This window comes from Geospiza fortis, unplaced genomic scaffold (assembly GCF_000277835.1).
Source record: "Geospiza fortis unplaced genomic scaffold, GeoFor_1.0 scaffold450, whole genome shotgun sequence".
In the NCBI taxonomy this organism is placed as follows: domain Eukaryota; kingdom Metazoa; phylum Chordata; class Aves; order Passeriformes; family Thraupidae; genus Geospiza; species Geospiza fortis.
This window is the reverse complement of record NW_005054416.1, coordinates 189,110-215,547: the sequence shown is the minus strand read 5'-3', so window position 1 is coordinate 215,547 and position 26,438 is coordinate 189,110. Positions and strand designations below refer to the sequence as shown.

The window sequence follows — 26,438 nt, the reverse complement described above, 5'->3', positions numbered from 1 at the left end:
GTGCTGTGTGGTTTCCAAGTTCGGGAGAAAATTTGGCCTTCATGTGTTTTCTCTCCTCTACGTATGTGGAAGATAAAAAAAAAATAGCCAAGGAACAAAACAGCTTAGTACATGTCTGAGGTTTTTCCTCAATTATCTAAAAGTTGACATTACATCATCTGCACAGATGTAAATATAGAAAACAGTAGGTGTGTTAAATGTCCTGACATACTTTTAAAAGCTTTTTACAGAGGACTGACTTCATTTGAGTGGATGTTTGTGTCAGTAGAGATGTGGCATTATGTCCATTTTTCTTTCTGGGAGACTGAAAGTTTCTTTAAATGCTTATTTTCATCTTCTATGGTTATGTTAGCTGCGGAAATGCTGTTATCTTTTCTGTCTTTAGCTCTACTCTTTCATAAGATGGTTATATTTCAGTGAAGTTGTGTCCTGGTTATTCCTAACTATTCCTCTTTCTACATGTTTCAGATTTTCCCAAATGTGCGTTTTTTTCTTTCTTAACAATGATGTTATTGAATGATATGGTTGAACAGATTAATAAATAGTGTAACTGTGTGGTTTTGTATGAAAATTAGCTGAGCTGTTGATTTTTCAGCCAAATAATGAAAGCAATGCCTCCTTCACTTTCAGTGCTAAAACCCAGAGAATTAGCAAAATAGGTGTGAATATTTTGGGTATTGTGAGACCTGTCCTAGGTCCTGATTCAGGGTAAGTTCCCTGGCTGAGATAGTATTTAAGACTTAGTTAAAGAAAATCCACAGTTACCAGGCTTCTCAGCTGTCAAAGGACTCGTTAAGCATTCACTGGAAATTCTGTTTGCTTTGATGTAATGTGTTTGTTAGGTTCTGTATTGTGCAGAGACAGTGCTGCAAGATCTCTGTCTGTGGCTACTTTAGTGCAAGTAAGTGTTGTGCCAAATAAAGATTCTAACTTGGCTTTGAAATTGAACTTTAAATATTACTCTAGACGTACAAAACAAACCCAGCCAATTCTGAAATCAATTTCTATTGCCTTGTAATTGCTGCATGTAAGAAAACAAGAGAGGAGTTGGAGTGTGTTTTCTCTTTTGCAGGTGTTGCTGAAATAGTTCCATTTATTTAAAGCATATGATTTCATGCAATTGTGCCTGATTGTTAGTGCAGCTGTCAACAGCTGCATGCTCATTTAGCTAATTGCATTCTAGTAATACAGCTAAGCTTATTTTAAGATACACAGTTGTACATTTTTGTTTTTTTAAAGCAACTGCTCACACTCAGACTATTTACTGCAGAAAGTTCTGTGCTGTCACAATGAGCTGTCATTGCTCTAGAGGAAATTGAAGAGTTTCTACACAAGGCTTTCAGCCAATCGAGTGTATGGATAGCACCTGTGGAAAGCTGGACCATGCCACCTACATTCATACACTTCTAAAGGCCTTGAAATGGTCTTGTCCTTGGGGTCAGTTTCATCATCTGCTCTTTGGGAATATTTTGTAGTTAAAATGTGAAACTTTAGTTTCACAAGCAGCTTGTTCCTACTGCATCAGTGTTCTGGCTGTGTGTACAGGAACAGTGAGCTTCTCTTACATACTGATCATCTCCTTCTAGAAATATGTAGGTAAAATGAGAAATTTATATAAGTTGTATATGTAGAAAAAGCATATTAGGGGAGTAGACTGTCCTGCATGCTTATTCTGGATATTTGTATGTTTTCTACTGGTGTGTGTTAGCAACGTGATCATGATCAACAGTATGAAATGTATAATGCAGTGTTGTTTTTATTTGTTATATAGCTTTATGCCAGTATATACAGGCCTCTAAAACCCGAGATGGTGGCAGCCGTTTCATTTCAAGTGCAACAGAAGGTAAAGGAAAAAGTGTGGGGCAAAAAAAAAAGCACTTTGTTCATCTGATGCTCTATCTTCATGGACGTTTATGTGGTTCTTGATCTTCTAACCTTCTAGACTCTTCCTTCACAGCTAACTTCTTGCAATAGATGGTGGTTATCTTTTTTCCTGAGTCTTGAAAATGAAATTAATAGATCTCATGATGTCACTTGTATGTCTATCTAAAAGTTGCATCATCTTTGCATTTTGTCTATTTGTGCTTTTCTTCAGTAACAACATTGCACTGAAACTGACACTTTCACTGTGTTTTAACAAGAATCTGAAATATCTGTAGAGTGGCTTAGAGAATTGCTGTCATGACCACAATCTCAAGATTGCCACACTTAAGGAAAAGCACAGATACTCAGCGACTCAGAAATGTTACAAAGCTAATCCTTGCTAATATCTGCAGTCTGACTATATGCTAACGAGCTGTCTGCATTTTCTGTTTCTCTTAAAAGGAATGTGTCCTTAATTCACTTACCCTCGAGTCTACCTGCTGATGTCCTGCTTTTTGGCCTTGTTTGTGCTTAAAAAGGGAATGAAACATTTACTTGTATGTTTTTCTTTCATCTGCAGGGGAAAACTTTGAACAGACTCCATTAAGACGCACATTTAAATCCAAAGTTCTTGCTCGCTATCCTGAGAATGTTGAATGGAACCCTTTTGACCAGGATGCAGTGGGAATGGTCAGTATCACTTCATGGCTTTTGGGTTATTTTTTTGTTACATTCTAGAGAATTAGTAGAGAAATAAATTAGTCTGCAATTAATGATTTTTTTTTGTGCATGATTTTTCCATTTAATAGAATGTGGTGTATCTTAATTTAGATAAAATATAATAGTTTTCTCTCTTAGGTTTCTGGTCTTGGTGACCAGAAAAATACTTTATGTGGGTTTGAATTTTATTATTTTATTAATAAAAAGTATGAGGTTGGTAACAAAATAGTGATAAGTTTCAATAGAAATTGCATGCAGCCCTTTTGATACATTCCTTTTGTTTTTCTGATTTAGACCCATATCACTATATTGTGCAGAAATGTAACACTTGATAGAATTTAAAGTGAAATGCAATGGCAGCCTGTGGATTTTATATCTCATTTTCACCAATGCTTCTGCAGGCAGAGGGAGAGAAAAATGTTTTTTAATGGATTTTGTCTCCCTTTCCCCTTTTTTGTAGCTGTGTATGCCTAAAGGGCTTGCTTTCAAGACACAAGCAGATTCCAGAGAACCTCAGTTCCACTCTTTCATTATTACTCGTGAAGATGGCTCGCGGACATTTGGATTTTCTCTCACGTTTTTTGAGGAGGTCACTAGCAAACAGATCTGCAGTGCAATGCAGACCCTGTATCACATGCACAATGCTGAATATGACATTCTTCATACCCCTCCCACCAATGACAAGGAGAGCTGCAGCAGCACTGGGGACTGCAATGGCACCTCTGTCTCAAAGCTACAGCGGTTTAACTCCTATGACATCAGCAGAGACACTCTCTATGTCTCCAAGTGCATTTGTCTGATTACTCCAATGTCTTTCATGAAAGCTTGTAAGAAAGTTCTAGAACAGCTTCACCAAGCAGTGACTTCACCTCAGCCACCGCCGCTACCTTTAGAAAGCTACATCTACAATATTCTCTATGAGGTTCCTCTTCCTCCAGCAGGAAGGTCATTGAAGTTTTCAGGTGTTTATGGACCAATTATCTGCCAGAGGCCAAGCACCAATGAACTACCATTGTTTGATTTTCCTGTTAAAGAAGTTTTTGAATTGCTTGGAGTAGAAAATGTGGTTCAACTCTTTACCTGTGCCCTTTTGGAGTTTCAGATACTGCTTTATTCACAGCGTGAGTACTTGGGTTTTGTTTTCTTATCTTGTAGGTGTACTGGCACAGGGTCTTACTGTGTCCTGAATGCTAAAAGCACCACAAACAGCAGAATAGCTGCATTAAAGTGGCATGAGCATGCTACTGCAGTCTGGCTGATCTGTGTGCAGGTCTTCAGGTAAAGAAAAGCACTATAAGGAGAGTGTTGCATTGGCTCCTGCTGTTACACATCTAAAAACTGGCTTTTCACATCATCTCTTCTATTTGTGGTTTGGCTGACCCCTTTATTGTTGGCTCTGGAGCTGTGCTCCTGGATAGAGCAGTTTGCCTTTTCCATGTTCCTGCCTAGCTACTCAGCTGAATTCCTTGCTATCTCTGCAGAACTAGCCATGCATTTTGAAACAATACACAGTTAATTATATCTACATCTGCTTCTGAAGAAGAGTTAATCATGCAAATACAGTTTTCTCATGGAGTACCAAAAGTCACATTTTAGTTGTTACTTTGAAAGAGAGGTACCTGAATAAAGTTTTGATTGAACTGAAATCCCAAATCTCCATGAAGGCCTTGAAACAGTTAAGGCACAGAGCTAAAGCTTGCTTTGAAGAGGATGGGCAGCAACTGAGCTGAAATAGCATGTTTATCAATTAGTGAGTAGTGTGGGAGTGGTATCTATTTTCTGTGTTGAAATTTGTGGATACTGGCCTTCTTACTCCACATCCTGTTGCTCTAGCACAGACTGTGTGGAATTATGCCAAAGGATAATTTCTGTACTTTCTTTTTTGTCTCAAGCTAACTAACGTTACAGAATGGTGTGGTTTAAGCAGACAGCCTGCATTTTGAACACTATTTTATAGTAATGGTTAGGAAACCTAAAAGACCCCAAGACAAATTCAGTGCTAGTCCATGGTGTTACTGAAATTTGTTTTCAGTGTTTACTTCCCTTGAGCTGTAACTGAAATACATAGAACACAGATAGTAGCTATTTACAAAATATTACAGCAGTCTTCTCTAAGCACGAAACACAGATTTTGTGTTAAGTGTGTTACGATCTATTCATAGACTAAAGCCAAGGATGGATCTGTGTGTACAATCAGGGTGATTAAAAGTCTGTAATGGCAGCAGGGTGTTACGTTACAGGGTGCTGTCATTGCATAGACACTGTGAACTGCACGAGAAAAACTGCACAGTAATTCAGATGCAGTCAAAAAAACTTACTGAACTCTGTAGAGGTTACTCTCTTGGATTTAAAAAACAAATTCATAGCAAATCTAGAAATACTTGTCTAGCAGACAAGTTTCTTTTGTGGTTTCCCCTGAAATGGATTAGGCATTGATATGTTTGAGATTTAGGGAGAGTTTCTGTGGATACCTGTGTCCCACCAGTGGAGGATTCAAACATCGGCCTCCTTGATGAGGAAGGGTGTGGTGGTGTTGGCCTCTGGAGGTGTCTGAGGTTCCTGTGGTGGTTTGGAAGCTCCACATGTCCATCACCATGTGGGAGCAGTGCTCCTGGAGCTCCCTCCAGGCCATCCCCTTGTGAGTGCTCTGTTGTTCCAGGCTGGGGCTCAGCTCACTTCTGGGCTGGCCTACTGGATTCTGGCCTCTCTTTCCAAGCCCTTTTAATAGGCTCAGCTTTCTGTCTTGGGCCCTTTCCAGGTGTCTGATCAGTGGCTAATTAAAGAAGCTTAAAATAGCCCTGGAACACTTGAGTTTCTTGTTTGCAGGCTCAGACATTTGGAGTTCAGGGGAATGAGGGATCAGTTAGGACAGTTTCTGCCCACTGTTTCCCTGCCTCACCCCAAGCTTGGGCTGAGCTGGGCTGTGTTGTACATTTTATGGAGGTGTCTTGTCTCTCTGTCAAGTTCACACCTTAATCTTTGGTTGAAAAGTCTTCTTTCAGTAGAAAAATAATTTTAGTTAATTGTTTGCTGTCTTCTGAGCCTCAGGTTTAGTGAACTGGCCGTAGCAGTGCCTTCTCAGTAATAGTAGGCAATTTTTTTTTTGAAACATAGCTTCTCTTAAGGACTTTCTGAGGGATTAAATCCCTCTGCTTTTTTGTTGAGTTTTTGTTTGGTTCTGTTGTTCTTTTCAACTGGAATATGCTGCTAATATATTCAGCTCTTTCTTCAGTATGGTTGAGTAACATCTGTTTTTTGCTGTTTGTAAAGCAGGAAATATTGAGTGGAGGTACAGGTGATTGTGCACTCAGTTCTAAGTGGAATCAGGAATTGCTTTACTTTTGTAAAGGCTTATTCACTTTCTTGCATGCACATCAGTGTGAGGTCTAGGTTGTCCTTCAGAATATAAATACTGTGTTCTTAAATGTCCTTTGAGTTTATTCAGTCTCCTGGTGCTCAGACTCACGACAGCTGAGGTGACTGAGATAATTTCTTGTTCTCCTAGGTCAGGTGAGATTATGATGCTCTTTGGGTAGATTTAGTACATGTCAGGATCAGCAGATTTGTAAGATTTACTTGGAAAAATACCTCAAAAACAAACACACACAAAATAATGGAAGACCACCAAAAAAAACCCCAGACCCCAAAACTTTGGGAGGTCTGGTGGAACTAGATGATCTTGAGGTCCCTTCCAACCCAAACCTTTTCATAATTATATGTCTCTATGAATTTGTTGCCAAGTGGAGTTCTTTTGGAAACAAATTATTTTAGTGTTTTAAGTTTCAGTCAGTCCTTGGAGTGGGAGTAACTTCACTTGGCAGTGAAAGTGTTTTGGTTTAAGATTCCTTTGACATGTTTCTGACTTGATGCTTCTGGAAATTCTTCTTTTGTCCCACTATGTTGGCACAGCCTTGTGTATTTTGGATTGCTGTAAGCCAAGTGCAGGGAATGAATGCCTCAATTGGATTGTCCTGTTGAGAGACCTGTCTACCATTTGGAAAAGTGCCAGAGAGGGAGGAATTTGAGGATGCTGCAAGTGCTGAGCCAGTGCTGAGGAACTCTGGAAAGAGTCAGTGGTGCTGGAGGCCTGTGGGAAGTGCCCTTGCCAGATATTCTGTGGGAACTGGTTTGCATTCCTGCAATTTATGTTGCTCTTGTAACTGTGAAATAGACTTATTCCTTATCTCAGAGAGCACCTAGAGCTCTTCTGAAAAGTGTGTACTGAGTTAAGACAGCTGTGAAATCTGCTTGGAGGTAATTTTTTCTAAACAGCTAGAAACAAAAAAAGGAGAACTGTAATGCACTGTTGCCACAGACTGTGCTCTAGGACAGTTTTATTTTCTGGGTGGCAGCTGTCTGCTGCCATATTACAGTACAAATAAGGGGTTTTTTCTGCTCTGCCTTTGAATCACTTCTCCCCATCTTTGTTTTGCTAGTTTAAAATAATCTGGAGATCTGAAGTATTAGTTTAATGTCTTTGCTGTATTACTTTGTGCTGCCTAGCTCTGGTCTCTTTACATAGGACACTGGTTATGCTTCCAGTGATGTAGGAACCTTGCTGCTTGAATCCCTCTGCCAGACACACAACAGGAGATACTGCACCCCTCTGCTTCTGCTAACCACAGCTGGCTCTTACTGCAGCTACAGGGCTTTTTGAAGTGGCTTGTGAGTTACTTGACAAATACAACAGTATTCCATTGTGATCCATGAAGTAGGAAGATTAAAAGGAAAAAATGTTCCAAAATGTGATGGTATAATTGTTTTAAATTTGGCTGAGTCGGAGGATTTCTGTGGGCACTTGACAGACTTCTCTCTGGTAGAATGTGAAAATGGGGAGGTGGAATTATGGTTCTTAGATCTGCCAACTTCTTCCCATCCTGTTCCTCTTTTTCAAAGCACAGGACCTCTCAATTTTGTTTTTATCTTCTACAGATAAATATTATTGTTTAACTTCTCATACACACTTTAAGAGATAATGGATTTTATTTACAGCAGTTGGTAGAATAACAAATCATGCTTTTTCTGTGCTCTAAGTGACCATATTAAAAAAGTAGTGGATTTTCTTTTCCTTGCCCAGTGATCAGTTAAGCACTTTCCCATCTAACAGTGCCCTAGTCAGATGTCATTATTTCCCTGCCAGTGCTTGTGTACAATACTAGGCCAAAAGATCATGTCATTGACACCAGAAAAAGCACATTCTGATTTCAAGGACAGGAGCAACAGCACTGCTGAAACACTTCTTCACTCTTTTAATCTTTTTTTTTTTTGTTGTTATTTTTAAATCTTCTGTAATTCTTTGGTACAAAAACTGTGCTGCTTGCTTCTTTAAACCTAAAACTCCCTCCATACCCTCTCTGAGTAGATGTAACTTATGAAAACATAGGAGTTATTTTGGTTTATATTTTCATGCTTCTTGCCTTTGTCCTTGCCTTTTGCCAGTAGCAGAATGCAGTCACTGTTACTGGCAGGCTGCAGCTAGGCAGGGCAAATCTTTGGGAATGGCTCAAGCCATGTGGATATCCAGGGTCAGAGAGCTGCTTTTGCAGAGAGCTCCATGCCAGGAGGTGGCTGCCCAGTGGATAGAATTCTGACCTATTGATGTTAATTTGTAATTAATGTGGAAGGCTGATACTAAAGTTAGCCTAATGACAGAGGGAGAAGTTGCATTTAAATTATCCAGCAGGATCAGACAGGGGGTTTTGTGTAGTAGGAAAACACTGTTTCTATTTTAAGACTGGTACTTCCAGATAAACAAGCTGAATACAAACCAGCTGCAATGTTTGTGTATCTATGGCTACCTTTAAAGGTCCTTTAAAAACTGAAGAAAATAAGAGTATGGAATAGAATCTTCTCTTCCCAAAGCTTATCATTAATTCATCACTTCTTTGCAGTCAGGCTGTGATTAAAGCTGCAAACCCATACGTAGGTGTGCAGGCAGAAGCTGGTGTCCAGGCAGAGTAGGGGAGTGTTGCTGTGGTATTCATTGGTATTTCAGTCCAAATAAGCTTTTGGCAAAACCTTTAACCTGTTTTAAGCTGTTCACCTGTTCTGGTTGAAGGGTCCTTCATGGCAGGCCTGCTGTGAGGCAGTGACAGGTAATGCCATCAATAACCTTTTCCACCAGCACTGCTTGATGTGAAGATTAAAAATCCAAAGCCTAAGTTGCAGAATTATGGGTGATGTTAGCAAAACATGTGATGAGTTCCTCTTAGGTTGTGGGGCTCTTTGCAGACCCCAAACTCTGCAACTTTTTCCCCAGACAAAATTAATCATGAATGCTAGGAACTGAATTTCTTGGCCTTTTTTTTTCCTGCTGTCTGAAGTCTTGAGTGGAGGCTGGCTAAAAGATAGAATCAAAGCTATCAACTTGAGAAGTGCACAGTTAAGCTTAATTTTTCTCCAGAGTGTTTAGAGCAAATGTTATTCTTGCAGTTTCCATCTGCCCTCTGTGACAGTGTGCAACAGCTTCAGAAACCTCAGCACCTGAGCCTGCCCATTCAAGTGTCTTTTTCAGTTTCACAGTGTCTGTAGTTCTGTGAAAGGAGAAGACAGGCATCCCCCACACCTTAACACTCACATATGAAGGTTACTGACTTTTTATCTTGCTTGTATTCCCTCCCCTTTCCTGGCTGGAATTGGATGTTGGTGCAGTATCATGAAAAGGCATCCTGTGTCTCCAGTTTGTGCTGTATTTATAGCCTGACAGAAGGTAGGAATTGCCCTAGTTGTGTGTGTGTTTCATACCCTTTCCAGCCTGGCAGCTGGAAGGCAGTTGGAATGTTTCAGCAGCTGTATTGGAACACACATCTGGTGCTGCCTCCCCCTTTATTGAATTTCAAAAACCCTTGGAGATGACTCTGTAGTTACAGATGAGGAGGGTGCAGTGTTTGCCCAGCAGTGTGAACTGCTGTAGCCACCAGTGCTACATAAAAAGATCTCTTAGTGTGTTTCACAGGTATTTTAACACTGCTCCTAAATTCTAGGAGGACATGAGTTGTTTTTACATTGAACTGAGCCTTTGGTTGTGCATTGCAAAGGCTAAACAAAGCTGATCCTTTTCATTTTCTGCATAGTTATTTCAGTCACACTGTTGGGTTGGCTGCTATACAGCATGCTTTATGGACATTTAAACACTCTTTGAAAAAATGTTTATCTGAGAGATACCAGATGCCTTGGGTTTCATCCAAGGCTTCCATGGAAAGCCCTGAGCACAGAGAAAAGAAATTATTTCTGATGTGTTTCTTAGCTGATTACAATATTGCTTCTGTACTCAAACTGGTGCTCCTGGTGACCCTGGTATAGGTAGCGGAAAGTGACTTAGCATGCATTAAGGGTTAGTTTGCTCATTTCCATATGACTTGTAGAATGACCTACTTTGGGTTGAGCTCTCTTTGTTGTTTCAGCAAAATGTGCTGGGTGTGCAGGTCTGGGTTTTCATTATGTTGCCACTCAGCTAGCACTGGGTTTTGTGGTTTCCGTTTTCAAGCAACTTCTCATTTTTTTAATTTAAATTCATTTGCTTAAAAGTATTTGTGAAAAAAATTTAATTTTCTTTATGTTTTTCAGATTATCAGAGGCTGATGACAGTGGCAGAGACCATCACAGCACTAATGTTTCCATTTCAGTGGCAGCATGTGTATGTTCCTATCCTTCCAGCATCCCTCCTCCATTTTCTAGATGCTCCTGTCCCTTACCTCATGGGCTTGCACTCTAATGGACTGGATGATAGGTCTAAGCTGGAACTTCCTCAAGAGGTGAGAGGAGCTTGTCTTGATTGATTAAATACTGTCCATGACTATGAGGGGAGTGAGAAATGATCCAAAACACAAGTGTTAACTGTACCAGCCATTGCCAAGTTCTTGCTGGCTCTGATTTGGGATAGGTCTTTTTTTCTTAGAGATGCTGACAAAAATTTGATGAAATAGATAAAACCCTGCTTTTGAAATTGTATGCTCTGATAGAATTCAACTGTAATTTTACAGGAGCTGATGTACTGGGGTTACAGAAAGAACATTTTTGTACTGGAAAAATTAGCCTTGTAATGCTGGGAAGTGCAGTGTGAATTTCCCAGCTGTGGCCAAAAGGTTGTGGTGGTGTGAGAAGAGCTCAACTGGCATCAGCACTGGGCTGGTTCCTGCTGTGTGGGTTTAGGCTGGCTTTCCCTGCCCTGGACTTCTCTCCTGGGGTTGGCTTGCATGGACCCAGCCTGCCAGGTGTGTGCACAAAACCATTTCAGATTTTCTCCTGGAGTGCCAGCTTCAGCATGCAGCAGAATGTCAGCGTGTCCCTGAGCCACTGCTGCTGATTGGGGGGCTGCTCAGGAGCCCTGGGAGCAGCAGCCCTGGTCAGGGAGAAGGAAAGGCTCTGTTCAGGTTCTGCACCTCATCCTTGGGGCTGGCACTGCCTTCAGCCCGCCCAGAGGTTATCCTCATTTATTTGATCCCCCTGTTCAGTTCACAGCACTCCTTGTAGGGATGTGCCCAGAGAGTTTAGGGGCTGCTTGGGAGGATCAAGGCACTACCCAGGGCAGCAGAGGAAATGTCTGACCCCTGCTTACTTGTAGGTGTAACTTTGCAGGGGAGGAACTGTGTAAATCATGGGGAACACCCTACTTACTGGCCCTGGTTGGATGCTCTGGCTTTTTCTCTGACTCTGGGTTTTCTTCTATTACCACTTGCATTTCTGGGAAAGCAGAAGCGTGGCAGGCCCAGGGTTTTGTGGTGGTTTTTATTTTCATTATCAGGCAGTGCTGCAGCATAGCTTGACACAAAAAACCCCTTCCTTTTTTAAAAAAGCTGCGTGAAATTAAAGACAAGATATTTTTGTGAACCTCCAGTCTGGTCTCCATGCCAACATTGCTCTTTTTCTCAAATCCATATGCTGGTAGTTTTCATTTGTTTTTCCTGGCAAGTTCAAAGTAAAACTTTTTTTTTCAAACTGTTTTTTTTTCTATGAAAACTGAAGTGTTTAATCTCTTGATTTCTTCATTGTCTCTCTCTCTTTTTTTTTTTATTTTCCACTGGAATAATTAATAACAGAGTATTGTATGTTCTTGCCATGAAAAGAACAGTCTATTGCTTTGGTTTACTATTTTTTCAGAATTTTGGCTGTACTGACAGGCCTAATTAATATGGTTAGTACACTTTTTAGAGAGAATAGCTGATGAAATAAAATGCATGTGTGGATATGCATGTTAATATGCACCATGGATGTTTTCACTGTTACCACAAGCTTCTAAAAGACAGTCCTCCTTTTGTAAAGAGCTTCCTCATTTTAAAATCACTGTAATACTTTCAAATAAATAAACATATTTTAATTTCAAATAGACATTTCAGTTATTTAAAAGACAAATAGTTTTTGGAAGGGATTTATCGGGTTATTTTTGAGGTTTAAAGTAAGGCAGGTAATCTATTTTTAGATGTTTGAAATTAAATCCAAGTACTATTAAAATCTGACAGCTCAATTTACATTTTGTTTTACAGGTAGCCTTTTATGTGAAGGTGGAGGAGTAGATTTTTGCTAGTATCTTACAGAGATGAGAATTGTCTGGGAGGGGAGGACAGACAAGGCAGAAAGCAGCAGCAACATCCCCATGTGGTGGAATTTGCTGCGAGACTTCCTTGTCCTTGTGAAGTTTCAGCTTTTCTCTTTCTTAGTTGAAGAGTGAGCTCTTAAAACTTTGTGCACAATGAGTTTGAGCTAGTGTGAGAAATCCCCTTGGTAGTCTCTGCTGGGTAAGGTTTCTTGTGAGCTCTTGAATCCTTTGCATGCAGGCTGGAGATGTAGCTGTGGCATAGAAATGGACTGGAGACTCCATTCTCTTAGGAAATACTAAAAAGTTACCCTGTACCAATAGATTTGTTTATTCAAGGGGTTAAGTAGACTGGGAAGAACAGAACTCACTATTATTGAGGTTTTCATCATGGGGAGTTTGCTTTAAAAAGCCCAGCTAACCAAAAAAGAAACCCAAACAAACCCCCATAGAACAGCAAACAAAAACTGCCAAGGAGCACGAATAATGTGTTGTTGTAGAACAGTAGAAGAGGGCATATGGATTTCATTATTTGTACTTCAATAAAGACAAATTTATCATCAGCATCAGAGGGGCTATTAATATATTTAGCATTGTTTATCTCTGAAGTTTGGAATGTATATCAACCTTTATGAACTCATCAGGGAGCTCCTCTAGGCTCCTGATATCAGAATTTCCCTCACTTGTCACAAAGGGTATACAAAGAGCTGTTCTGTGTTGTAATTTATTCTGAGTTCTGCAAAAAAATTTTTTTCTTTGTCTTGAAACTGCCTAAGCTGCATCTCTGTTCCTAATCTATTTATGTGGATGTGTGGGACAGCTGCTGGAAAAGAAAGCAATATCAGATTTAAGCAGGGGCCAGAGAGGTGAGCTTTGAGAGAAAATCTAGTTACTGCTTCTCAGTTGAAGGGCATTGTGGAAGAAAATAATATTGCTGTCTAGCACAGCATGGATACCTCAGTGTCACTGTAGACTTCTTCATTGTGGTTTTAAAATGAAGTTTTAAAAGGACTAATTTGTCTTGCTCAGAGTGTTTTAGGCTAATATTTTTAGGCTAATAATGTGAGAATACTGTCTATCCCAACTCAGGTTTGGTTTGGTGTAAGTCTTGCACACATATGCCCTAAGGCTTGTTTTGGTGGCAGCCTCCCATATTTGGGTCACATCTGGTGTTTCCGGGGGATGCTTTCCCATGTGGGCATGGAAATCCAGCTGTATCCTAGAAGTTAATGCTTGTAGCAGATGATGATTAAAATCTCCAACAAAAAAGTTGTGTTAGTACGAAATTCAACTTTAGGTTATCCCTGGGGTACATCAGAGCAGTCCCTGATGGAGAATTCATTGAAGACCAGCAATGACCTGCAGAGCTGACTCTGTAGCCCAGTAAGACCAGGAGATGCTGAAGTTTGGTGTGGAGTTGTTTCTTGTGCATGCCAGCAGCAGAGTGCTCGTTCTCACAGGTTGCTGCTGCTTTGCTGAGGGCTCTGTGTGTGCAGGAGCTTCCTTGTGGTTTCCCTGGCAGCTGCAGCAGGGCTTGTGAGGAGCCCAGGAGGGAAGGGAGGGCCTGGGAGAAGCTGTGCTAGAATGGGGTGCTGCAGATGGCAAAGGGGAAGGGAAGAACCTGTGGCTGTTTTAGGTGTTGCTGGCAAAAGTGTGCTTTGTTTATCAGTGAAACTGATCAATAAGAGTGGTTTTAGCAGCTTCCTCTCAGATCACAAACCTCGCAAGTACTGAACTAAGATTGGGTTTTTTGATGTGTGTTTGCATTTCCTTCTAAAGAAACTTCTGCAGTGCTACAGAAATACATTTTTAACAAGCAAGTTGAACCATTTCATGCAGCAGGATTTGTGTGTATATCTCACCACTCTACTTTAGGAGAATGGTAGAAATTGAAATTATTTTCAGTGGAAATAAGCAATGCTGAGTTTCCAGCACTGGTGGAATCAAAGCAGTACCCCATTAAAAAGCCTGTTTTTAATGAAGTGATCCCAAGGGTCTTGGGCAATAGCTTTTCCAGTTAAGACTTTAAAACCTAAAATGCATTTTCTCTGCCAGTCTAAGACAGATTATATATATTCTCAGTGTTTTTATTTCAGCCATTAAAAGGATGATTCAGTGCTAAACCTGAAGAAATTCTGTGGGTTTTTATTTTTGTCTGTGTCAGAAGATAAGAAAGGTCTCCTGAAAAGCCTTTTTTCTTCTGATGCTAACACATTAGACCAAGATAATTGTTGAAAGATAATCACTGCTTTGTATGCATTCTCAGGCTATCTGCTGCTGGCTTGATCCTTGATAATACTGCAAATTTCTTGGCAAAACTCAGTTTTATATTTTCTTGTACTGCAGTGTGAGCAGCCACCTGAGGAGTTTCTGAAGGCTGCAGTGGCTTTGACCTGTTCTCACTCCCAAATTCTGGGCTGGCATGGAGGACAGCAGTGCTGACAATAAGTGCAGAAGGTCCCCACTGGCTTACAGGAGTGGCACATTGTGGTGGTGTTCACAGGGGTCCCAGGATGAGGGAAGAGATGAGAATGTTGACTCAGTGTTTCAGAAGGCTTGATTTATTATTTTATGATATATATATTAAAACTACACTAAAAGAATAGAAGAAAGAATTTCATCAGAAGGCTAGCTAAGAATAGAAAAGGAATGATAACAAAAGCTCCTGACTCTCAGGGAGTCCAAGCCAGCTGACTGTGATTGGTCATTAATTAGAAACAACCACATGGACCAGCACAGACGCACCTGTTGCATTCCACAGCAGCAGATAATCATTGTTTACATTTTGTTCCTGAGGCCTCTCAGCTTCTCAGGAGGAAAAATCCTAAGGAAAGGATTTTTCATAAAACATGTCTGTGACAGCACAGGAGCATCCTGCAGAACTGAGACCCTCTGGAGACCCTTGCCCCAAGTCAGCCATGTGTGCACACAGCTGCACATCCATGTTCTCTGCGTGCTGGGGACACTGGGGGGCGTTTGCAAGGTGGGGGCCAAATGCTCAAAGGTGATACAGGCTGGAGATGAGTGGGCTTTGGTCTTTCAGTGCTGTGTTCAAGCAGAAGCTGAATAATTTCCTTCTGTGCTTTTGAGCAGAGCTGAAAGGAAGGATGTGAGCTCGATGCAGGCCCTGCTAGATCTGTGTGGGCTTTGGCCCTTATTGTACCTGAGGTCAGACTAAAGAATTGCAATTGTCTTTTGCTTTTGGAATGAATGGGTGTGCTCCAGACCCCACTAAGGCCATGGAAAGTGGTGCTGTTGGCTTCAGGGAACCAGGCACTGGCACCAGGTACACAAACACTGATTTGCTTAGATTCACATTTCATTTCTAAGGTTTGTAAGACTTTCACCTGGACACCCTGTTACTTGGAATGATAAAAGTTTATGGGAAGGACAGGTTTTTAAGTTAGGATGTGACATGCTTGTTCCTTAGTGTAATGTCTCAGGAGAACCTTTTATTGTAGATGGTGTAATGTGTCCTCTCCTGTGACAGGCTGCTATTGAAGTGAAGTGGTGTGTAATTGTTTTGGGGTTTCTTTTGATCAGAAAACTGATATGTAAGCAAGAAATAAAAGAATATGGCTGTTCTAGAGACCTGAAATACCAAGTACCTAACTTAAGGATGCTCTTTCAATTATATCTCTATTTACACATGTTGGCAAGTATCTTGTTTTTATATTACTTTAGTTTTGTCTGAGTAGAATAATAAACTGTATCCATGTAGAGAACTGTCAGCTATTCACAGCCCACTCAGCTGTGCTGCCCCCAGAGACAGAATAACTAAAGCCTCGTGGCCAAAGAACTCCTTTATTTTTCTGCTTTGTGTACTTGGCCAGTTCCTAGCATGCAAAATGCTTTGGATGACCATGATTTCATAAATAATGAGTGCCTTGTAATTTTTTCTTACTTTTTAAGGAGGGGAGCCCTCTATCCTTACTGTGTTCCATTCTGTTGGATCTACAGTGTAGCAGCATTGTGAGATTGCTCTGGTGTGTGTCACTGATTTACTTCAGATTTCATTTTCACAGAAAAAATACTGGTTTGGTACCTCTTGAAGGGCTTGTGCACGGAGATGTTTTTGCCATTTCTGTTCCCTGAGGAGCATGGCCTTTTCAGAATTGTGTATGCAATTCTTGAGGATGACCTCAGCTTCCCTGAGTTCAGAGAGGCTGAAGTCACCTATGGAATCTTTGCTTATGGGTAGTCCTCTATCTTATGTGCTATTAACCAGGCACTGGATAACTACAGTGTCCCTGAAAATATTCTTTACACTCTATTTAGAGTATTGCTGCACACTGACTTTTTTAAAAATGCTTCCATATAGGCCAGTTTCTGGAAAGTGTAATTACAAGTTGCATGATAAGCAATCATTGTTAGGAGCTCAGAGTATTTAAATTGTGTATTGCTCTTAGAGAGGAGCTCTGCAGAAGGGAAAATCACATATTGGAAGAATTAACCAGGTGTTAGCCCAGATATTTATAAGCAATTTTAGCAAACAATGATTTTGGCTTTTTCTTCCATTAGCAAGGAGTTTAATTTTGGTGTGGGGATTAGGATTTCTACATGGGTAAGGTTAATGTTTGATTTCTTTTTGGCCAAGTGCTTTGTGGGTACAACCAAGCTTATTAAGCAAGGGTGATGTTTTCTGCAGAATCTGATCCAAAAAGGAAGGAAAGTTGAATGGCATCAATTAAAGAAAGTTGTAAAAGGAAGTAATACAATTAAACTGTTTGAAGAGTTTCTTATTGAGTCTGTCTTGCCATTTTGCAGACTGCTTGAGGCAAATTCAATGCTTTTTGTTTCTCCCTCAGCACTGATTGGTAGGCATTGTGCCTGGTTTCAAAGCTTTATTTCTCTCCTGTCTTGAAGTGCTTGCAGCGTTTCTGACAAATAGCAGCTGATTTGACTTCTGATTGTCACAGAACCATGGGTACAGTGGGAGCCTTGAAGCTCCTCAGTTCAGGTGCTTGCTTTAGATGCTGCCTTGGAGCAGTGCTGATATTAGGGGAATTTCAGCAATCACACCTGCCCTGCATAAAAACTTCCTAAGATGCACTAGAAACTGTTTGAGAATCAATGTGTTAATTCTCTTTATTGACCTTGGATTCCTTTGCAACACGTAATTCAATTTGTGATTTAATTTCCAGTAAAGGATCTATACAAGAGATATCAAATTGTTTTATATGCTTTCCTTTGAGCATAAGAAATCAATCTCCATATTGAAATGTTAGAACATTTAGGAAATAGAGAACTGGATTTATGCTTTCCTTTGTAACTATGGGTAATATTGTAGCAGGGCATGAACTGGACTAGTGCTGTACAAGCTAGTGTAGTATGTCCAGTGGAGTTCTGCTTTAAGAATTCCTTTTTCAGTTTAAATGTTGAAGCTCAATAAGATATTTGTGTTTTAAGGAGAGTTGACACCCACTGTTCTATAGAAACCTGTCACAAGTACTAAATCTGTATTTTCGTAAGTTTACTTAAAGCAGCAGGTCTCATCAGGCACAGCTTATTCTAGTCTACCTATGGTCAGTCCCACAGAAATTCTTACCAGAATTCCTTGTAGCTCTGATTGCTGGGATCATTCACCATTGTATGTGAGGTTGATATCTTCTAGTTATTTCTTTCCAATTAAATTGTGGTGGTGTTTCCATCCTCCTGCACTTACCGAATCACAGGAAGTAACTGGAGATATGTCAGTTCTCATAGACCTGAAAAGTGTTTTTGCTGCCAAGCTGTAGTGAGGCCTGAATTCAGGGATGGCTCCTAGAATGATGCAATGCAGTTAGGTTGGAAGTACCCCACAGTCTGAGTGAAATATTTTGTATAGTGAAGGTTAAACAGAACAGTGGCGGTCCATGTTGATTCTGCAGGGAAGAGAAACTGAAATGCTTCCAGAGAAGAGCAAAGTTACTTCTCTGTTCTTAACTTTCCAGGCAGGTTTCACACATGACTGGGGTTCTTGCTGTGATGTGTGTAGTTATGTAATGTCTTGAACCCATTTGATGTTGCAATGCAGAAGCCAAAAGGGGAACCTCCCTCCTTGCCAAATAAAGAGTGAGGTAAACCTTGAAAGATGCAGAGCTTCTTTTGATCTTGCTGTGGAAGCCACAGAGGTGGTTTTTCTTTTTTTTTTCCCCTCTCACCTTTGTCTTTTTTGATGGTAAATGAGTTGGAGATAGGAACAGAAAAACAGAATGGAAACTAGTTCATTTCATTTTTCCCCTTGGAAACAAACTTGCTCATTCAAAGAATTGCCTTAGTTGTCAGGCAATTGCCTTTTGTTGCTTACAGAAAAAGAGAAGATAACTTCATTGCACTTCTGCAGTATCAGCACATCTTTTAGATTGAAATTTGCTAAATCTTTTAGAGAAATGCACTGATAATCTAAACAACAGGCAGTCACCTGCTTTTATACAAACATGTATAAAATAGAATTGCATCTATCCTGTAGTTAAAATTTACCTGTACATGTATGAAAAAATCACACATCTGTACCTAATTTATGTTATAATCTATTTTGTACATAGTAAATGTCTGTAAAATTATTCTTCTTTCTCAGTTACCTCCTTAAAAGACCTGGAAATGTAAGTCTTGTGTTACATTCTTCAAAGCCAACTAACCAGTTCAGTTATGGTTGGGGCAACTCTGTTTTACAAAATAACCAAAGAAATGCAAATGTATTTGAATCTTTAAATAAGCACAAATCCCAAAGATTAATAATGTGCTTAGTGATGCTGTAATGGTGTCCTGTTCTAAATTAAATCCTAGGCTAACCTGTGCTTTGTGGATGTAGACAACCATTTCATTGAGCTGCCAGAAGATCTACCCCAGTTTCCAAATAAACTTGAGTTCATTCAGGAAATTTCAGAGATTCTGATGGCTTTTGGAATTCCACCTGAGGGAAACCTGCACTGCAGTGAAAGTGCCTCCAAGATGAAGAGCCTCAGAGCATGTGATCTGGTTTCTGATAAAAGAAATGGGAACATAGCTGGATCACCTCTGAATTCCTATGAGCTGCTAAAGGAAAATGAGACTATTGCAAGACTTCAAGCACTTGTTAAAAGAACAGGTGTGAGTCTGGAAAAGGTAAGATATGAAATGAGCTGCACCCTCTCTGGTCCTGCAGTGGCAGATGGGCTGAAGTCATGGTCCAGAGATGGTGTATGTTTGTCTTCACTAGAAGGAACTTTCTGTTCCTTCATGTTCTCAAACCTTGTGAGCACCTATAGGGACAAGGACAAGCTTAGGGGGGAGAGAGGGAATGGGATTTAACCCTGCAGCATCTGGGAAAACCTTAGCTATCCACCAAGTGTTTCTTTATCAAGATAATGTGTTTAAAAATAGCGCTTTGCCTTTTTTATTCTTGGTTTTAAGGTTTATTCTAAATTGGCACCACTATTTAATGAATTAAGTGGCTGAAACTGACATCTAGATAATGCTGAAGTTTGCATCCAGTCTTGGTTTCTATAGATATCTTTTTCATTCTGTGTAGAATATGTATTATTTTGCTTATATGTAATATATTGGCCATGGGGTTACTATGATGCTTTTTTCTGGTTAATGTTGTAGAGTTCATGAGTGTCTGATTCCCAGTGAGTGGACATGCATTTGGTGATCCTGACTGGATTTTTTGAGTGATTAGAATTGTGAAACAAAAAACAAATTGCACCCTTTTGTGCATAAAATATACTACCTGAAAGACCTGGGAGTTTTTTGAACTTTTGTGGAATGGAGTGAAGACTGTCACTGTTGGTGATTTTTTCTCCCTGTGAATTGAATATCTTAATTATATTGCCTTTTTTCATAATTTTTAGCCCACATCTTAACTGAAAATGCCTTTTCTTAAAGATTACTCTGAAGTGTGTAGTGGGAAATTGTGATTTACACTGCTCAGGGCTTAGGCTACAGGCAATTGGCTACTAGCCCTGTACAGCTTCTTGTTACTGTGCATTTCTGACTTCATTTGAAAGCTGGTATGTGTTTAGCAGTTCTAAACCTAGAGTTTTTTCACACCAGATATAGATTTGCCTAATATGCAAATTTTTAGGGGTAGTAAGAACCTCTGAAAAGCCTGTGCAGGTGATTGAAGGATAAGAGGAAGTTAAGTCTGTGGCATGCATGGACATGTATATGGTTGTTATTTATCCTTTTAAAATTTAAAACATATCCAGTGCAAACAGTACTAAAGTAAGTTTTGGTTTGTTATGAGAAATTTTCTAGGCAAAGGTTTCTGTCTGGATTTTTTTGATTTTACTCTTTACAGTAATTATTTTTCTCTATTGAAATGTTGGCTTGAAGAGTAGCAACTGAATGGCAGATGAAAATCTTGTATGCCTGGAATGCCTGACAAAGCATCAATACAAATTATTTGTGTTTTCCCTTACTTTTTCAGCTGGAGGTACGAGAAGAGACCAGTAGCAAAAAGGATCTTAAAATTCAGTGTGATGAAGAAGAATTCAAGATTTACCAGTTGAACATTCAGATTCGGGAAGTTTTTGCCAACCGCTTCACACAAATGTTTGCAGATTATGAAGTGTTTGTCATTCAGCCCAGTCAGGACAAGGAATCCTGGTTTACAAACAGAGAACAGATGCAAAACTTTGATAAAGTAAGTTGTAATAAAAAGGTACATCGATGTAAGAGGTAAAACAGTATTCAAACTTAAGGCTTTGTGTATTGGGCCATCAAATGGAAAACTATACTGTCAAAATGGTTATTTCTTCTTTAAATTTCAGTGTTCCCAAAAAAGTCATGTCTAAAGTGTGTGGAAAAGTATATACAAATACAGACTTAGAGAGCTAAAGATACTCTTTTAAGAATACTGTAGAAAAATGCAGCTTGCTCTTGCAGAAATAGCTTAGAAAGCCTGAGTTCAGGGCTAACCTACTCATTAAGATTAAATATTACAAGTGGAAACTGTTTGATTTTTAACCAGAGGAATTGCCAAATATGTTAATGAATAAAGTCACGATCCCAAATAATGCTTATGTACATGTGTACCAAATGTGTTCCTAACTCTTTTGTAGAGAAATATAAGACCCTGTTCTTCAAATTTTTGCTCTGTCTTCTTTGCTAGAGATATTTGGCAGCAAGAGAGCTCACATGGGTGAAGATTGTTGCAGCACTGTCTGCTAAAACTTTCGTGTGATTCCCCCCAAGTTGTTTGAAAAGATTCCCATTGATTTCACAAGCTGTGAGCCCAGCCAGAAGTAGCAAACATGCACACCTGCAGTACTGATGGTGTGGTTTGCTGGGATCCTGTTGAAATTTTTAGAAGATGAAGGAAATGCTAAAATCACAGTGTATCAATTATTGTGCTCTACAGTAGGTGATTGTCCTGATGCTGAAAATTTCATACAGACTGCCTGTTCTGGGGATAGAATTGATGTGTGTAATAAACCCAGGCTTTATGTGACACCAAAGCACTCTCATACATCCTTGACCAGAAAAATTGGTGCTTCTGGTGGATGTGTCTCTCTCTTTGCAGACTCCCAAACACTCTTATCTCTTCTTGTCCCTTAGGCTTCTTTCTTGTCTGACCAGCCTGAACCTTACTTGCCTTTCCTCTCGAGATTCCTGGAGACCCAAATGTTTGCTTCCTTCATTGACAATAAGATTATGTGCCATGATGAAGATGACAAAGACCCTGTTTTGAGAGTTTTTGATTCCAGGGTGGATAAAATCAGGCTGCTGAATGTCAGGACGCCGACTCTGCGCACATCTATGTATCAGAAATGCACAACCATTGATGAGGCTGGTAAGGACCATGAGGCACTTGCTTGACAATTAGTGCAACTGGTCAGTGCTGGTTGTTGTAGACATTAGATTAAGTAATGATTCATTCTTTGAAACCTCAAAAAAATAAGACCAAAATAGCAGAGGTGTAAAGCTTAAATGGGGGACTAAATGCTTTCTGTGATGTTGAGATGTGAGATGAAATTAATGTAAAGTAGAACTCAGATGTTTTCCTCCATGCTTGGTGTGTGAAAGATGTCTGAGCTTAAGAAGATAAACATTTTTCTGCTTTTGGTGGCATTCTTTGATGTCAGAAACACTCTTGTACTAATGTCCCTGTTGAAATCAGTAAGCAACTTCTACCTCTTTCTTTAATTTGACATCTGCTTTTAATTGAAGATATGTGATTATAGATACATGTCTGATTAAAACACCTTAAAAAATTTAACCTTCTTACTATTTCAGAGAAATCTATTGAATTAAGGCTGGCAAAAATAGATCACACTGCAGTTCACCCACACTTGCTGGACATGAAAATTGGACAAGGAAAATATGAGCTTGGATTTTTTCCTAAGCTTCAGTTTGACGTTTTATCCACTGGCCCAGCAAGCAACAAGTGAGTAAGCTCAGGCAACAGGTGCTGAATCTTGGCAAGACCTATAGAACAGCACTAAAGCAGAGATCTTAGAAAGCAAAGTCAGTTTTAGGGTTGTTTTTTTTAAGTAGGGGCAGATCAGATGATGTGGGGTGGGGTTTTTGCTATGTCTGGTTTGTGTTGGTTTTTTTTTTTTTTTTTTTTTTTTTTTTTTTTTTTTTTTTTTTTTTAAATATAGACTTCTTGAAGTGAATTTACTGAAGAAAGCTCTCTTATGTTTGAGATGCTAGTTTTTGTACTTTGAGTCACTGCAATTATTGTCAATATAAAAGCAGATCCCCTTATTTGATCTTATGTAGGAACTAGCAAATATTTTAGGATATTTTCTTATAAAAACCTTGAAGGGGGAGGGGCAGTACTTAAATTGTCCTTGGAATTGTGACAAAAAAACGGAAAAATACAGAGCAAATGTATGTGATCTAATATTCTAAACCATTTTGGTTGCCCAGTATTCCAGAGATTCTTTGTGTGTGTTTGCAGCTGCGCTTTGGCTGATGTAACTGATGTCAGCATGTTCACAAAGTGTAGAATGCATAGAATAAAGTGGAAACCTCTGATTGCCTCTGCCCTTGCCCTGCCTCCTGACACTTGGCTGATGTTATTCCCCACGTGTAGGTGGACAAAGAGGAATGCTCCTGCTCAGTGGAGGCGCAAGGACAGACAGAAGCAGCACACGGAGCACCTGCGTCTGGACAATGACCAGAGAGAGGTGAAAATTGCTCAGCTCTAGAGATCTGATTTTTTTGCTTTCCTAATGACCTGAGAAATGCTCTGCAACCTTTATGAAATGTCTAGACAGTTACTTGCAGCTCGTGTCTGCTCTCCCTTAAGTGTATTTAATACAAATGAAGTAGCAGACCAAAAATACTTAATTTTCTTATTATGAAAGTTATGTCATTTTTGCCCCTTCTCAGGACAAAATTATTTCATCCCACATATAGAAGAGTTCTCTGAAAATATAATCACATGATTTCAGATTGTTCTGTTGGGTTTTTTTTTCCTTTCTTTTAAAGGGGATCACTGGGAAGAGGGGAATTAATACTGTTCAACCATCTATTTCCCATCTCTGAATAACTTAGTGACCCTGTGTTTCTTTTGTGTATTTGATGGAGGAAGGATAACCACCTCTAGAGAGGGATTAATTTCATCTTTAAATCAGGAGCATTGCCTTTTGGCCTAAGTGTCTTCTGTAGACCATAATAAAAGTCTTAAGGTGACAGAGTGAGGGGCAGCCTCATTGCTAAGGTGAGAGTGTGAAGCCCACCCAGACTGTCACGTTTGTGGCTGCCTGGTTTTGCACAGTGCAGTCTGATGCTGATTTACCCACCTTCTGAACTGATAAACGTCTCTTACCACTGCTCCTACAGCTGACACAGTTTTTCTTTGTGCTGAAGTGGTTTTGAAAGATCTGGGTGAAGTGAACTAATTACAGTACAGTTTCTGATTCATATGGTACAGACTGCAAACTGTTACACCAGGTGTTGACTTATGGGTAATTTGAAGAATAGACTGTCTCAAAATATTAGAGGTTTTTTGTTTGTTTACTAACCCCAGAGTTTTGCTTTTGTTTGTGTGTTGTTCACTGAAAACAATATTCTCTTGCCTTGTTAAATACCCTTAGAAATAAATAGCCTTAGAAAAGCTTAGTTTTGAATTTTAGTAGTCTTGTGTCTGTTAGGATAGTGTTTTGAAACTCAAGTGTGTTTGTTCAGTTCATCCTTTTATGGTAGTGATGGATTTAATTGTCTTCCTAGTGTACTCAGTGCCGGAATTTACTTACTGGTTTGTTAAAATTTTGTTGATTATAGTGTCATCTCTGTCATCCATAACCATGTAACAGAAAAATGTCTGCATAATAAAAAACCTCTACGAGTAGTTTCTGGCTTTGACATGTTCCATATGCTCAGCTAACTCTAAAGTGCTTTTTATTAGATGTAACAGAAATGAATAGTAGTTGATTTCTAACCTCATTACTGTGGTAAACAACACAATTGTTAAAGCATGTAAACTTCTGAGCTAATTACAAAGGCAAAAATCTACCTCTGGTCTCTGGGGTGTTTTGTTTGTTTTGTTTTTTACCTGATTCCTCACAAGTTCATTTCCTATAGGGAGTTATTCTGTTGCAAAAGGCAAAAAATATCTGAGGAATAAATACTTTGAACTTCATGCTCAGCTGGGGGTACTGAGAGCCAGTGGTAATGGTGCTGCTGTTTTAGGGGTTTATGCTGTACCTCTGATAACATAATGGGGACTGAGCATTGCCCCCTTCTCTGGGTGAACCTCAGACTGCACAGTAAATTGGAGAGTGGGGAGGGAGCTCTTTGAGATGAACACTGGGAGTCAGGCTGAGCAGGAGGTGTCAAACTGCAACACTGGGAGTTTTAAACTAATTGAAGCTTTGTGGCAGCCAACAAAAATCTGTGCAATGGAGACTTTTTACTTGCAAACATTTGTGCCCAGTGGAGGGCAGAGCTTACACCAATCCACTGATTTAACACCATCTTTTCTTTTTTCCTTTCAGATTCATTACTTACGAATTTATGTTTATGTTGAATGCTTGGGAGTTCTGCATTGTATTATGTCTTCACTCTTTTCCTTTTCTGTTTTGCATGCTTGCTTTTATTACTTCATATGTCTTACCATTTTCACTTTACATCTGCTTGGCTTTTTGCTACCAACTTATCCTGCCAGCACCTGGACTTTTCCATGTCAGAGCTTCAGTTGCAGTTGTGTTTAGACTGGGACCAGCATGATTGGCCCTTCATGCCCTCTATAAAATCTGTGTCAGAGCATTATCTGGTATGTCCAATGCACAATATGACTGTAATCATAGTTCTGGATAAAGATGCATAATTAAATGTGTGTATCATAGCTCTTTAGTGCAAGGCCAGTGGAGAAATGGGGTTTTCCCTCTTTGTTGTGTCTGACAGATCTATTCACTGACATTTCAGTTGGTCATTATTTCAATGTAAGCTAGGGAGGTTTCCTTTTAATTTGATATATGTGCTAATCCTGAGTATTCCATCAGTGCCTGTACAGGACTTTGTCACTAATTCTCATTTAGCTGTTCCCCAACCAACCTGTGATCACCTGGCTTCCAAAATATTTGTCACATCACTCTTGTCTCTGGGGTGAAAACAAAGGCATCTCCCTGATGGCAGTAATAGGAGCAGAAGAGCTCTTTTGAGTAGAGTGGGTTCAGGAAATGATTTTCCTCAAAAATGCAGCTGGTTCACAGCTGAGATGTTGCTATCATTTGCATTTTGCAGCTGCTTCCTGAAAGAGCAAAGTTTTCTTGCAGTCCTCATGTAGACCAGTCTGCCACTTGAATACTCTTGGTCTGGGTAGTTTTTGCAAATTTTCATTTAAATGAAAAAAACAAAAAGACAATTGGCAGTGGTGCAGGGAGTAGTTGAGTCTCTATGCATCTGAATATCCTTGGCAGTTTGTATTGTGTTTTTGTAATTCAGCAATGTGTGTTCTAATACTGTGTAGCCAATATAGATGGGGATTTTGACCTCTGGTGAAATAGCAGTTTAAGTGTCTCAGCTCTAAATAATGCTGAATATAAAAAGGAGCCTTTTCTGAATGAGGAGATACTTTCCTCCTCGCTCCAGAGGTGTGGGTTATAAAGATAAATTTACCTTTTTCTCTCAGCCAAGTAGTCTCACTTGCACTTTTGTCTGTGTCCATTTTCTCCCCCAATGCAGAAATACATCCAGGAAGCCAGGAACCTGGGTAGCACCATCCGGCAGCCCAAGCTCTCTAACCTCTCCCCATCAGTAATTGCACAAACAAACTGGAAGTTTGTAGAAGGCTTGTTGAAGGAATGCAGAAATAAGGTAATACAGAGAATAATTCTGCCCTCCTGCACCTCATATCCTGCACCTCATGTCCATCCTTTCTGGACCATTTTGTATCCAGGATGTTTGA

The 26,438-nt window shown here is 39.7% G+C and overlaps 1 protein-coding gene across 1 annotated transcript in view; it reads left to right on the top strand.

The window, feature by feature from the left end:
* The first annotated feature begins 1,777 nt into the window (after window positions 1–1,777).
* Window positions 1,778–26,438, top strand: part of DENND5A (DENN domain containing 5A) — a 46,082-nt gene continuing 21,421 nt past the window's right edge. Inside the window, exons 1-10 of the mRNA XM_031061530.1 lie at window positions 1,778–1,843; window positions 2,444–2,553; window positions 3,044–3,704; window positions 10,150–10,337; window positions 18,884–19,201; window positions 20,508–20,723; window positions 21,638–21,872; window positions 22,316–22,466; window positions 23,121–23,214; window positions 26,216–26,347. Coding sequence (XP_030917390.1) covers window positions 2,551–2,553; window positions 3,044–3,704; window positions 10,150–10,337; window positions 18,884–19,201; window positions 20,508–20,723; window positions 21,638–21,872; window positions 22,316–22,466; window positions 23,121–23,214; window positions 26,216–26,347 — 1,998 coding nt within the window. The 5' untranslated portion in view covers window positions 1,778–1,843; window positions 2,444–2,550. The remainder of the gene's footprint in view (window positions 1,844–2,443; window positions 2,554–3,043; window positions 3,705–10,149; window positions 10,338–18,883; window positions 19,202–20,507; window positions 20,724–21,637; window positions 21,873–22,315; window positions 22,467–23,120; window positions 23,215–26,215; window positions 26,348–26,438) is intronic.